At 43.7% G+C, this 14,853-nt stretch overlaps 1 protein-coding gene across 1 annotated transcript in view; it reads left to right on the plus strand.

The window, feature by feature from the left end:
* Window positions 1–8,728: 8,728 nt before the first annotated feature.
* Window positions 8,729–14,853, plus strand: part of HS3ST2 (heparan sulfate-glucosamine 3-sulfotransferase 2) — a 153,184-nt gene continuing 147,059 nt past the window's right edge. The window contains exon 1 of the mRNA XM_069089221.1: window positions 8,729–9,348. Coding sequence (XP_068945322.1) covers window positions 8,858–9,348 — 491 coding nt within the window. The 5' untranslated portion in view covers window positions 8,729–8,857. The remainder of the gene's footprint in view (window positions 9,349–14,853) is intronic.

The following is a 14,853-nucleotide window of genomic DNA, read 5'->3' on the forward strand; positions in this document are numbered from 1 at the left end:
AGAGAGAGAGAGAGAGAGAGAGAGAGAGATCTGTCACTGTGTTGCTGGGAACGATTTCACCTGTTTAACTTTGTAATTTTAACAATGAAAAGGAGTCCGAAGGAATAGAAAACTCATGGTGTTAAAATTATTGAATGAATATATTATAACTTCTCTCAAAAACTGGATAAATGAACCATTTGGGTGATTTAATACTCTCTTACCACTTTGTTGGATGAATTTCAGAGCTATGGGAAGGTGCTAGATTGGCAATGTGAGGAACTACCAGTATCATCTGGTCCTCCAATGTTCATCTCTTTCCTTGGTCCTGATAGGGCTGGGTCTGGAATCTGGAGGTATAGAATGCTGTGTCACCTAGGGGAGCAGATATAGTTTCTAGTATACTTCAGTGTAAGTGGGCCGCTAAACCCAAGAACTCTCATGGCCCCTTTCTACATTATGACCCTCCATGCATAAGTGTTTTCCATAGAATCAGAGAGAAATAGATCTCCAGTTGCCAGTGACCCCAGAGGCAATTTATTCCAATTCTGTCATCTCATGGATGTTGAAATTGAGGCCCAGGGAAGTTAAGTAATTTTTCCAAAGTCACACATACAGTCAATGCCAAAGATAGAATTTGAACTTGTTGACCACTTAACCTCTCTTTTTCTTCCTTTCTTTCTTCCTTCGTTCCTTCCTTTCTTCCTTTGTTCCTTCCTTTTTCCTTCGTTTCTTCCTTTCTTCCTTTCTCTTTCTTTCTTTCTCTCTTTCTCTCTCTCCTTCTCTCTCTCCTTCTCTCTCTCTTTCTCTCCTTCTCTCTCTCTCTTTCTCTCTCTTTCCTTCTCTCTCTCCTTCTCTCTCTCCTTCTCTCTCTCCTCTCTCTCTGTCTCTCTCTTTCTCTCTCTGTCTCCCTCTTTCTCTCTTTCTCTCTCTCTTTCTTCCTTTGTTCCTTCCTTCTTTCTTTCTTTCTCTCTCTCTCTCTTTCTTTCTTTCTTTCTTTCTTTCTTTCTTTCTTTCTTTCTTTCTTTCTTTCTTCCTTTCTTCCTTTCTTTCTTTCTTCCTTTCTTGTTTTCCACTGGAACAATAGGGAGTCACTGAAGATTCTGGTGCAGGGAAGCAATCTGATTAGCTTTAGTAAAATTACCCTGGCAATTATTCTCCTCACTATGTACTTTCCCAGAATGACTATACTACTTCATTGTCAAGAAATTCAATATGATCCAATTCAGTAAGAATTTACTAAGTACCTACTATGTGCCAGATACTGTGCTGAGTTTTGGATTATGACTCAGGTCTATGTGATAGTAGATTTATGATCATACTGAGAGGTAACGTGACATAGCGGAAAGAGCAGTGAATTTGGAATCATAAGACTAAGGCTTGAGTCCCACAGTCCTCAATTTTTTCGTCTGTAAAGCAGTCTGGTTGGACTTGATCTCCAAGGTCCCCTCCAGCTCATGATCTTGGGATCTTGGGAAAACTATGTCAGTCAGAAGGACCTCTATTCTATGGAGCCTTGCCAGTTGTCTCTGCTGTTTATAGTTTCAATGCTCTGCCTGATTTCTTAACTTCTAACCAGGCTCTATTGTGAGTCCCTGCCCTTAAGATTGTATTCCTAATTAGTTTTGTTGATTCATTGTCTGCCTAACCCACTCCAAATCTGCCTCATGCCATCCTTACTCAGCAATTCCCTCTCTGAGTGCCCTCCCTTGGCTTGTTTTTTTGTTACAACCCTCTACTAACTTCTCACTGTAGTTCCTGGTTATCCCCCAAACTGTGAGCTGTAGCAAATACCCCAGCCACTCACTGAAGCTACTGCTGCCCCCTGCTGGTTTTGCTGCATCCTGCTAAGCTACAACACCACCAAGAGTTGGACTCCATGGTCCAGAGTTAGCCCCATATTTTCCTGTCTCCAGTCACAGGGCTTTGCAGAATCTGGGTGTATTTCCTTGTAATTATTTGTCCACTAAATGTGAATTCAGTCACAAAGTGAATTTTGAGTTTCTTAAGTATACTGCAGGCTAATGTCAGACTCATATCCAGCATAGCTAACAACAGAAATACACAAGTTTGTGTATTCAGGAGAATGGGAGACTGAAAACGGTCTTCTATTTTAATAAGTAGGAATAACCGTTTCTTCTCTTACTGATTGAATAATTATGTCACAAACTTACCTTTACAAATTTAGATTTCTACTGAGAAGAGATATCACCAGCATGAATTAAAATTAGAAAAGGATAAAATAGGAACCTTTTGGTTTTTAAAAAAATTATTATTATGAACCTATGCAAACACATCTATAGTGATCATGTAAATAAATATATGCTATACATCATGGTCTTTTCCATGGTGCCCAAGTGTGCAGGAAATGACATTAAGCTGTGTCAACACCAAGTACAAATAAGAATTATAAATATGGTCAAATTGTCAGTAAACCTTTGTTTTTCATAGACAAGTTCAATTCCTTAATGCATATTTAATAATGCTAGTTTATGCTGAAATGAAAACTAGGTTAGGCCAGCCTAATTATCATCTTCAAAATCTGTTTCCTGAAATCTGTTGCATATGTGGCACAGTAATCTATACATATCAAACTACAAGTATCTATGAACACATATATACATATAGTTTCTGTTACTTTATACTCATATTTCTCCTTCTATATGTCTTATTACTCTTCCTCAATTTCATTTCCTAGATCCTATTTGTTTTAACAATGTTTTCAGCCTTCTCCTGTCTTTACACTATTTCCATTCATTATACCAATTGTTTCAATGGTTGTATTTGCAATCCCCCCAAAGTCCATTAATATGAGACTCTCTCCTTATTAGTGGAGGCAAATGTCCTGCCCTGAATTAGGGGTGGGGTAGAGTTAGAAGAGGCCAAGATCCTGGGAAGACACAATGAAGACTGCCAGCTTCTCTCATTTCTTCCCAGAGTCATTTCCTTCAGCAACCTGTAGCAGAGTTGGCCTCTTTCATTCCCTTTTGAAGCTGGAAGCTAGATGAGACCAAAGTGACTCCTTGAAAAAGATTTGAAGCTTCAAGAGTCCCTAAGAGGACTCCAGAAGGTTGGAGTTTTCTCAGCCCTCAGTAAGGGAAAGGCATTCATCTCCTTCATCTCCACCAATAAGGAGAGAGTCCCAAATTTTGGGACAGGAGTTATACCTTTATAAGGCTGACTCTGGAATCTAAATTTCTTGCCCCACTTTTTCTTCTCACCATGGTTCCAGTAACAAAGGAAAACAAAGGGAGTCCTGTTCAGTTCACCCTTTTTGCTTCTCTCTCCACATATTACCAAGTCTTGCTGATTTTACCTCCAGTCTATTTTATATTCCCCACACCTACAACTTTATTTTTTGCCAGCTACTCAACCTGCAAATGGAAAGAACAGTCATTAGCTCTTGAGGCAGCTAGGTGTTGCAGTATACATAGCTCTAAGCCTGGAGTCAGGCAAACCTGAGTTAAAATCCAGCCTCAAACAAATACTAGCTGTGTGACCCTAGGTAAGTCACTGTCGTCTGCTTCGGTTTCCTCAACTGAAAAATGGGGATCATAATAGCACTCACCCCTCGGGGTTGTTGTGAGGATCAAATGAAGTAATATTGTAAAGGTGTCTGGGCACATAGTAGGTGCTTAATAAAAGCTCATTTCTCCCCTTTCTCTTTCCACTTTCTTCTTTCCTGAACTGAATATTCTGACCAGGTCTCTCTGATTCAGATCTCTTCCCTGCCCCAGTCCTCCAAGTTAGAAATATATTTGATTGATCAACAGTATATCCCAGACCAAAACCCACTTGGTCATTGTTTGGGCCCTGATTGGCTCAGAGTGAATGTATATAACAATTTGTTTCTGTTTGGGCCAGAAATCCTGAGAGTCTTTCTCTCCCAAATTGATTTTTTTTTGACTAGGTAAAGAGGTCATTCTCTGTCTCATTTCTTATCTAGCCTTAATCACTGAATGGGAATTGCCTCAGTCAAACTGAAACCTGGGAAAGATGGCCAAGGTCTCCCACTGCATCCAAGCCATTTCCAGTCATCCTGATCTATATCTGGCCACTGGATCCCGATGACTCTGTAGGAGAAAGTGAGGCTGGTGACTTTGCACAGCCCTCCATCACTTAAATCCAATTCACTTGCAAGTCATAGCATCACCTTCCTTACCTCATGGTCCTCTTCAAGAACAAAGGACAAAAAATAACAATAACAACCTCCAAGTTAAGCACTTATACCACTGTAAGCTTTCCTGTCTCTACACCTTCTTCATGTAATTGTACCCTTTGCCTGGAATATCCTTCAACATGGTTTCTTCCTCTACAAATCTTATCCCTACCTCAAAGCCCAGCTATAATATCACATCTATGGGTGCGATCTCTAAATTCTCTGTACTGCCTTTACACTTGGTTTGTATGAAATTCTTTATAATTAAGGCAGCTTACACATTGTAACAATCACCAGGCTGGCCGTCTGAATAAGACTGAATTGAACTGCTTTCAAAATTCTACTCTTCCCTCTGCTAACTACATAACTTGAAGCAAAACACTAGATCTATGAGCCTCCGTCTTATCATCTGTAAAATAAACATAATAATAAGTGTTATTCTAACAATTGAATGAGAAAATGTGGGATCAAATATTTATGTTAAAAAGCACATTAGTGTTTATCTAGTTCCTGAGTATGGATCAATTCTTTAGTATCTTGATCTACCTTCATTTCAAAGATGAAGCCCAGAGAGGTTAGAGGTGAAATGACTTGTCCAAGGTCATGAGTAGTAGGCGACAGAACAGAATAGAACTTCAACCAGAACTTGAAATGAGGGCCTCCAGTGCTGGAATCAATGTTCTTTCCAATGTACCAACTATTTTTGATAAAGGATAGAAAGTGTTTTGGAAATAGAAACTACATATACATATATGCAAACATATACACATACATACATATATGTGTATATATCTACTGTAATTATTTGTGTATGTATCTTTTCTCTTCTACTAGATTGTAAGCTTTTTGAGGATAGTAGCTAAACCTTTTAATTTCCTGGTCCAAGCATAGTGATCTGAACATAGTAGGTACTTAATGAAGGAATGATAATAGTAATAGCTAGCTTTTTTTTTATAGCTGAAGTATTTTATTTAATTTTATCTTTAATAGTATCCCCCACAATTACTTGTCAAGAAAATTAGCATTTAGTTTTATAAGATTTTGAGTTCCAAATTTTTCTACTTCCCTCCCTCCCTTCCCCTCTTCCTAAAATGGTAGGCTATTTGATATAGGTTACGTATATGAAGAGCTAACATTTTTATCACACTTTAAGGTTTGCAAAGGGCTTTACAAATATTAACCCGATTTTATTGTTAATTCTGAGAGGTAGGTGCCATTGTTATCTCCTTTTTACAGATAAGGAAACTGAGGAAGCCAAAGACTAAGTGACTTGTCAAGGTTATACAACTAGTAAGTGTCTGAGGCAGGATTTGAACACAAGTCTTTCTTGCTCCAAGTTAAACACTATCCACTTTACTGCCAACAGGAATGAGAAAGCTATCAGACTGATACAACTGGAAAGAAGCAATTAGGGCAGACAATGCATTGTAGCAGTCACTGGACTGGCCAACAGAAAGTAACAGAATTCAATTGCTTTCAAAACCCCATTCTTCCCTCTTCTAGCTACATAACTTAAGGCAAGACACTTCAGATCTGGAGGTTAATACAGTAAACCTAGGGTCAAATTCTTTCTCTGTAAGTCTTTTAATTATATGATTTTGGATAAGTCACTTAACTTTCCATTACCTCTATTTCCTTGTCTGTAAAACGAGTGGGCTCTTCTACGAAATGGTTTCTGAGGTCTTTTGTAGCTCTACATCAGGACGTCTTAACCTTTGTTTCCCGCTATCAGTCAACAAGCATTTATTAACTGATTACTATGTGCCATACATTGTACTAAGTACTGGGAACAAAAACACGGGCAGGAAAACAGTCTGTGGCATGGAGGCGCTTGCATTCTAGTAGGGGGAGAAAACATATAAAAAGGAAACTGAAAAGTATGCGGGGACATAATACAAAGATATCCAGCACTGAAACATATGTAGAAAATCAGGGTGCGCCCATTAAATGGGAGTTCTAGGAAGAGCCATCCAATCAGGGGAAAGGGATAAGGAGGAACGGTATTTCCAATGTGTGAGTTCCAAGACCGGAATGAACTTCCAGGATGAAGAGGTTTCTGAGTCATGGCAGAGAAAATTCAAGTGCAGCCTGGAGAAGAATGAAGACTCAATTGGCCTTAAATGGAGGTTTGGGGAGTAGTTCTGTGTGTTTCATACACTCTTTTAGCAGTCTGGTGAAGCATATGGACCCTTTCTTAGAATCATATTTTTATTCATAAAATAAAACACATAGGATTATAAAGGAATCCATATTTTATTGAATTACATTGAAATACAGTTAAAAAAATATTTAGCAAACAAGTTCATAGGCCTCAGGTTAAGAACCTGTTCTTAGATCTTTGTTCCTATAAAAGAAAGAAGGAATGTGACATATAGGATATGCTTTTATTCTCAGGCTCTTGTTTTAGTGTTGAATTCTATTTGACCAAGTATATTGTCTCATATGTTTCTAGACTGAATATAAATTAATTTCAAAAGCATTTCTGAGATTTCAGCATCCTCTGGAATTATGGTTTTATATTTGTGGGCATTGGCACTCGGCCTAACTTGCTTTCATTGTAAAATGTAGATGTCCTCCCCTTCCCCCAGGGGAGACCAAAATTTCCTTTGGCTGTTTATATTTATTTGGACTCCAGCCCCACTGTCTCAGCAAAGAAAATAAAAGCACCTTCCTGCACCTAGCTAATAGAAAGGTTGAGTCTATTATAGGTTAAATGCAGAAGAAAGAAGATACTGCCTTGACCAGGGGAGGCTGTAAATAAGCACTATTTTGTGTGGTGGTGGTAATTTGCTCTCACTCTGCAAACCTTTCTGAACATATCGCCCTCTTCAGAATTCCTCCCTGAAGTATTCTGACCCACACTGGATTCCCAAATGTCTGGTACGCAGGGGTCACCAGCAAGGGATGAGAGAAGGAAGAACCAGCATCTGACATTTCTAGACATGAGAACTGGCTCCTTGCAATGCATTCCCGCCGCTAGGGGGCCCCCCTTTGAAAGAGACGAGACAGGCTTTTATTAATTTTGGGGGGCTGGCGGGGGAACAGTATCTGGGACCTCCAATCTTCTCGATTCGGTAGGGAGAGGGTATAAAGTTGTATAGGAATGTGTGTGGATGTTAGTGCCTCCGCGTGAGGATGTGACAGCGTGAATGTGGACGTCATAGCGTGTGAGAGTCTTGAGTGTGTGTGTGTGTGTGTGTGTGTGTGTGTGTGTGTGTGACTCAGTGTCTGAGAGTTGGTGTGTGGCTGGTTCGCACAGGAAACTGATCCTAATTTATTAATGATCGCAGAGCTTCCCCATTTAGCCTTACCCAGACTCACCAAAAACACGTAACAGTGTAGTGCTGGGTGTGTTGGATGGGACGTGCTTGTGTCCCTGGAGGTTTTTTGTCTGTGTCGGTCCTGGGAACGTGTCTTCGTGAGAGGGCTGCGTGTCTCCTCCGAGTGTGTTAGAATCAAGTGTGTGCGTGTCCCTGTTCTGCCTGTCCTGTTTCCTCTTATGTCAGATGTATTCGTATGCGTGTGTGTTGGAGCGTTAGTATGTGTAACCTTCTTAGGGTGTGCGATAGTTGAGTAGGTGTGTAGGTGAGTAGGCGTATATCCTACTTGGGTGTGTATCTGTCTATATCCCTGTCTGAGTGTGTATGTGTGTGGGTGTCTGTGCTGGGAGCATGCCTCATTGAGGGGTGTGTGCGCGCGCGCGCGTGTGTGTATGTGTGTGAGTGTGTGTGTGTGTGTATGTGTATGCTTGCTTGATGTTCAGCTCCTGACTTGCGGGGCGAGGGCGGGGGCGCAGGGAAGATGATGGAACCTCCTTGCGGGGGTGGCTGTCCCATCCCGGGAGGGCAGGCTGGGTTTGGGGGCTGGTTCTACGTGTGCGTGCAGAGCCTCCGGCGCCTTCCCTCCGCCCTGCCCGTCCCGGCCCCGCCCGTGGGTCCTGGGGAGCAAGGGGCGGGGAAGGGCTCCCCGCGGATCGCACCGGCCAACCAGGGATTCCCGCTGGGGCGCACTGAGGAGCTCCAAGGCACTGACGGACGCTTCTGGGTGGAGGCTGGAGGGTGAAGGGGAGCAGGGCTGCTCGTGGTCCCCCAGAGAAGTCCAGGGTTCATGGGAGAAGGGGCCCCAGTCCCTGTTGGCGGGGCGCGGGCTCCAGGGACCCGGGCCGCTGACGTCAGGCGGCCCCTTTAAATAGAGCCAGCAGCGCGTTCAGCTCGGCATTTCCCGGGGAGCCAGTGAGCCGGTGCCGCCGCAGCCGGGGGCCGCCAGCAGCTGCCGCCAGCGCCGGGATTTTACGCCCCTACCGAACCTGGGATTACCCTCTTGCGCTCCTCCGGCCCCTGGGAGCCTCAGGCACTGAAGGAGATGAATGCTTAAGGTTCTAGACTGGGGGCGGGTCCTGGACTACACGGGACGGGGATGCCTGAGCCGGGACACTCTGGGAGCCTCCCCAACTCCCCGTAGCCTCTTCTCCTACAAACTAGGAGATGCGGGAAGAGCCGCCAACTGGTCCCAGAGCTGCCGCCGCCGCCGGGAGTCCCGGGCAGCCGGGCATGGTGGGCGCGCAGGCTGGCATCGCCCCGCCAAGAAGGCGGCCCCGACGCCCAGCCCGCAACTGTTGCTCCCCAGTTGGGGTCGCGCCCCCCATGCCCCAGCAGGTCCGGAGCAATCCCGCCGGCACCCCCCAGGAAACCATGCCCCCTGCTCCGGGCCCATGGAGACATGGCCTGTAGAGTCCTCGGCTGGGCAGTGCCACCTCCCCCCCGGCTGACGCGCAGGTTCCTCTTCATCTTCACGCTCTCTCTGTCCTGCACTTACCTGTGTTACAGCCTTCTCTTCTGCTGCGACAGTCTCATGCAAAGCCGTGGTCTCGGGGAGCACCGCTGTCTCCTCATCCGGAACGTGGGTGGCAAGAAACTTCTCCAGAAGTCCCCTTACTGCAGCCTAGAGGGCCCGGCGCCCAGCGCTGCCTCCCCCGGGGCCCCCGCCCTCAGCTCTGCGCCCGCACCGGCTCCCCGCCTGGCCTCCACCAACCATTCCAGCACCCCGAAGCTGGGCACGAAGAGACTCCCCCAGGCTATCATCGTGGGTGTGAAGAAGGGGGGCACCCGGGCGGTACTGGAGTTTATCCGCGTACACCCCGACGTACGGGCTGTGGGCACTGAGCCCCACTTCTTTGATCGGAACTACGACAGGGGTCTGGACTGGTACAGGTAAGGAGAGCTTTTTCCCTTCCCTTAGGGCTTTGTAGGGGTAAGATTGGTTCAGGCAGGAGGGAGTTCTGCAGCCTACAGCCCTCGGGCCCCAGTAAGCTACTGTCTCGGTCCCTGAGTGTCTTGTGTCCCCCATTTCTCCTCCACTGAGAGGGAACCGCCCTCCCTGGTTGTGTGCGCTCTGGAGAGTCGAGAATACTTGTTAGTCTCAGCTCCCATCTGGTCGGAGTATTTTCATCTTCGCCCCGCCAGTGGCAGACAGGATTGAGTGGGCCCGGTTGAGGGGAAAGAGAAGAAAGTGGCAGCCGGGTGTTGAATCGCAAGAGGCACGGACGTGGGTTCTTTGCCGCCTCTGCAGTAAGGGAAGCAGCCAGGATGGGGATCTCTGCAGGATGTCAAGGGTTAATGGTATTAGCCATGGACTGAGATTCCAGGGCTTAGTGGCTTCAACATTGAGTTGCAAGCTATGTGGTATCCTTGCCCCCCACCCCCCACCTCCATCCCCCTTTCTGTGTGTTTCCTAGACAGCCCAGAGAGATTTGGGTGTACATTTCCATCCCCATCAACCTTCCCCACCCGGTTCCCTGGGGTTGGATCTCGCTCCTCCCAGCAGACAGTGCTCTACTTTTAATTATGGTAGCAGCCCTCCCTAGTGATGCTGAAGAAATTCATGGGGGTAGCTGGGGCTCCTGACTGGCTTTGAGCACAGGAGGTTCTTTTGCTGAAATCCTGGTGGAGAGTCTACAAAAGGACCCACTGGAGTCATCTCTTGGAGAAGGGTCTCTGGGGGGGAACTCATCAGGGTGATCTGGAAACTTCACTATTAAAATGTAAGAGCACCCTGTATGCCTGCTGCTGAGGGGGTGCTGAGTGAGATTCCTGGGATTAAGGAGTTTGTGTCTGGGTGCGTGGGAGGTTTGAGGTTTCCTTAGATTTGGATTTTAGGAAGTCTCAATGGTTGAAATTGAACATTCTCCCTGGATTCAAGAGGAAGGTAGCTCTTCCAGGCTGTGCCAGTAAAAGCTGCCTGGGATCTTTAAGGACTTGGGCTGGCTCCAGGGAAATAGGTAACTCCAGACTGACACCAATCCTTTTCATACAGTACACCCCCAAGAAACAGGATCAAGTTTTTCCTCCTCAAATCGCAGCTATACTTCCATATCCCTACCTCCACCAGAAACAGATAAGCCAAAATGAAAACTGATCTGGTAGCCTATTAACTCCATTTTGAAGTCAGTCAATGCCAAGTGGCCAATAAGGTCAATGAGTAAGATGAGGGGTAGGATTGAAGGTGAGAATCATAGAGTTGGAAGGGACCTCAGAGGCCATCTACTCCAACACATTTGGGAGCAGGAATCCCCTTTACCATATCCTTGATCCGTGTTTTCTAGAAGTCTTCCAATAATGGAGAATTCACTCTTCCACTCTACTTTTGGACAGCTCCAATTGTTCAGAAGTTTTTTTTCCTTATGTTTAGCTAGGCAGCAGCTCTCCTTGACAACCCTGCAGAGCCCCATCTGGTGTTCCCAGGAATCTGCCCATCTGCCTGAATGATTAAGAACCTTTTCCAGCCCCTGTGGTGGCAGTCACTGCCTTCCAGCCTCCTAAAGTCAAGGTCCAGGCTCCTGGTATCTCTTAGGGAGGTTGCTGGCTGTTCTTCAGAAACTCCAAGAATCAGGGTTTGCCCAACTTCCTTCCCCATCTCCCTTCAGCCAGCCACTAAGTATATAAGATTCCTCACTCTCTTTCCATTCCAAAGAGAAGTATCATAAAGGCACTTCTAAGGCTTATTTCCAAGGAAAATCTTGTGACTTCTAAAATTTTTTTTGGCGCCAAGCTTTATTTCATATTCTTGAACACATTGTTCTAGCAAAGGTTATCAGGCTAATATTTGAATCAGCTTATCTCAGAAGGCTGGAATTCCAACCATTAAAATCACCCTGAGGGATCTTCTGGAGATATGTGCATTGTATCTGGGTTAAGGCATTATTTTTGCTAGAAGAAGTAAGTGTTAGATAATGTAGAAGTTTATATGTATTGCCCATTATGGGTAGAGGGAAAGGGCCCAGAATCATAGACACAGTTGTGGCAGTGGTACATAGTTTTGGAGGTATAATAGAAAGAATGCTGGGCTGAATGACAAGAGACATGAGTTTTAGTCCTATTCTGCCATTAGCCAGCTTTATGTCCTTAGGCATAAACTTCATTTCTCTAGAACTCATGAGAGCATAGAATAACATTGCAGGCAGTTAATAACTATTTGTTGAATAACAAATAGAATCTAAGTTCCATCAGGGTAGGGATTAGTTTGTTTTTGCTTTTGAATCCCTGAAAAGTAGCACAATGGTAACTGTTTAATGATTAATTGAATTTAATAGATTGCATAGAATATTAGAACTGACAGGGGACCTGAATGACCAGATATGGAATGCGAGTTGCAAAGATCTTGAGTAACTTTCCTAAGGCTACATAGCCAGTTAGAGGTAGAACCAGAATTAGAATCTGGTGCCCTGTTTACACATGTATTGACTTTTAGATTGGCCTTACTCAGTTTCTCCATCTGCTAAAAGAGGAATATGGGTTAGATGGTCTTTTCAGTCTCTAACAATTATTCCACGACTCAATAAGGACATTGGAAATTGGAATGAGGGAGTTTGTTAGGATTGGGTTTGCAAAAAAAGCCAGCTTTACCAGCTTTGATATTTAGCTGTACCCTGGTTCAACAAATCAGTGTCACCAGCCTTTTCTCTGTCCTCTGAAGGGAAAAAAAACATATTTCTGCCTGGGAGTAGGTAAAGTGAGAAAGTTGTAGAAGGGATTTCTGCACAAGTTGGGAAATAGTTGAACCAGATGAACCCTAGGATCTATTGCGATTCTGTAATTTGAACTAGGGAGTAAAATGGGACAACTTCCCCTGTTCATTGCCAAGACACACCTTTCTCAACTTCCAAAACAGAGTATGAAGAATGAGGGTGGTCATGAGACTAGAGTAAGATTTTGGGATTAGTGGAAATGCTATTCAGAGGCCAAAATTGATAAGTCAAAGGGAAGGGGCTACTAGATTGTAACCCTTAACTAGTCTGTTTCTTCTTAACTGTGTGGATATATAACAATGCCCTAGGTTTGGGAGAAAGGAATTGGGTTGGCCTTTAGTGCTCCTTAGTATGCTATAACCCAGTTCCCTGGTGGAGGCTAGGGCTTCCTTGATGGAACAACCAATAAATGGTTGTGAAACATCCTGCAAATGCAAAATAACAATAATTAAGTATGTGAGGCTCTTTATTACCCTCTGTTCTCAGATTAACACCCCTTATCCCAAACATAGATCCTCCTAGGAACCATACATACCATATCCATATACCAAGAGGTGAGGAAATGGTGTTTCTTTTCTACCTTTAGCCCAGAAGTCCTTCTCCTTCCCTCCCTTCCTCCTTCTCTTCCTCTCTCCCTCCGTCCCTTCCTTCCATACTTCTTTCTTGTCATTTGGGGCTGGTTCATTTTTATTTTTAATCTTGGCATGCGTGAGTTTTAGCTTGCTAACTATGAACCTTGGCTATGGACGCAGTGTGTTTTTTTTTTTCAAATTGCATTTTTATTTTGCTAAAATCTCAGCTGATTAACTCTTATGGTGGTGGTGGTTGCTGTTTCTTTCCTGCCTCCTTTCATTGTCTTTTGACTATTAATTGCTCCCACCTACCAAATGATTCTCCAGAGAAATGGTTGGGCAAACTCAGCTCCTACTAGTGAAACCTTTGTAGGAAGAGACCCCACACATACCTTGATGATTGATAATGTCAGGTGGGCTGAACACCCTGGGATCAGACATTCTGAGAAAAATAGTGACAATAGATCTTATACTGTTACTGACTTTCAGTTCATTCCATTTCAAAACTCCTCAATTTGTAGGTTGTAGTTGTGAAGATGCTGTTTCCACATGCAATAATACCTATAAATATTACCTATATAATATCTGTGACTATTTACAATTTTCAAAATACTTTGAAATTAATTATCTCATTAATTCAAGAACTCTAGAATGGGAAGTCTTTCCCTGACTGCATATTGGTAGCTCAACAAGGACTAGGTCCAGGTTTCATCTCTGTCATTTACTGCTTGTGTGGCCCTAGGCAAATCATTTGGCTTCTCTAAGCTCCAACTGCCTCATCTATAAAATGGGAATATTCCTCATCCAAGGGGATCTTATTGTGAAGAAAGCACTTGGTAAACCTTTAAAGAAGTAGCTATGTATCAATGTGATCAGTCTTACTACCTACCAAACTACTGTATTTATTTACTGTATTACTCTATTCTTTGGATTTATCCTCTTTATCTATATTCTCTACTGCTTATATATTGTTATCTCCGCTGTTAGAATATAAGCTCTGGGAGAGTAGGGATTGCTTCATTACATATATTCTGAGAGCCTAGCACAGACCTGGCTCTGAAGGTATGTACTTAAAAAGTAGCAGTTGATTGATTGGATGACTTTAGTCACCTGGGAGAAGCTGGGTAGGGAAATCTATGAAATGAGGGGGACATTTTCCCTCTCTGCATAATAGACAAACTTCTCTATTCTCTGAACAATCAGGATAAATGAGGACTGACATGCCTGAAATTTGGACATGAGGCTAGAATTAAGGTTTAGGAATTAGTGAAAATCCAATTCAGAGGTCAAGATGAGAAGCCAAGGGGAAGGGGCTACCAGGTTGCAACCCTCAACTAGTCCACTTCTATTTAATTGTGTGTATGTATGGACATGAATAATGTCTGAGTATAAGCCATTTGCCCTGAAACTAAAAGAATTGAGGGCCTTTAAGGACTCCTATCTTCCATAGATCTAGAGCCTTGGATAACCTGAAGGGAGCAGCAGGCAGAACCTTCCTTTTTTAATGCTCAGTCTTGTTGGGTGTGATGCTTCCTTCTTGGAACAAGGAGGAATGTTTTAGATTTTCAAAGAATCACAGACTTGGAAAATTGTAGTCTTGGTAAAAGGGATCTTAGAGGTCAGGAAATCCAACCCCTCCTCCCCAGTTTGACCAAGCATGTGATTGAGTTCCAGAGAGATGAAGGGATTGGCCCAAGGTCACACAGGCAGTAAGAAACAGAATAGGGATTTGAATCCCAGTCTTTTGATTGTGAATTCTTTTCATATTCTTCACCCTTTCAATATCCCTTTGGCATGAGTTTCCAGGAAAAGCTACCTGGCATTCCTCCCTTAGGTAGAAACTTCTAGGTTTTTTCTTTTTTGGGGTGGAGGTTATTGGTACTTGGATTAGAGTTGGAGATAGGGGAAGGGTCTGTGAGAGAATTCTGGAATAAGGCAAAGACTTGCTGGTGTTAGACAAATAGCATTCCTAGTTCCTATCCTCATGTCACTTTCTTTTGTGTTTATTTAGATTCATCTGTATTCTATCAGTAAACTATAAACTTCTTAAGGACAGGCTTGGTTTCATTTTTGTCTTTGTATTCTCAAAGCCTAGCACAATGCCTTGTATGTAGTAAACA

Source organism: Petaurus breviceps, unplaced genomic scaffold (assembly GCF_028583685.1).
Source record: "Petaurus breviceps papuanus isolate PSGF00001 unplaced genomic scaffold, PetGlider_PUasm1.0 120, whole genome shotgun sequence".
NCBI lineage: Eukaryota > Metazoa > Chordata > Mammalia > Diprotodontia > Petauridae > Petaurus > Petaurus breviceps.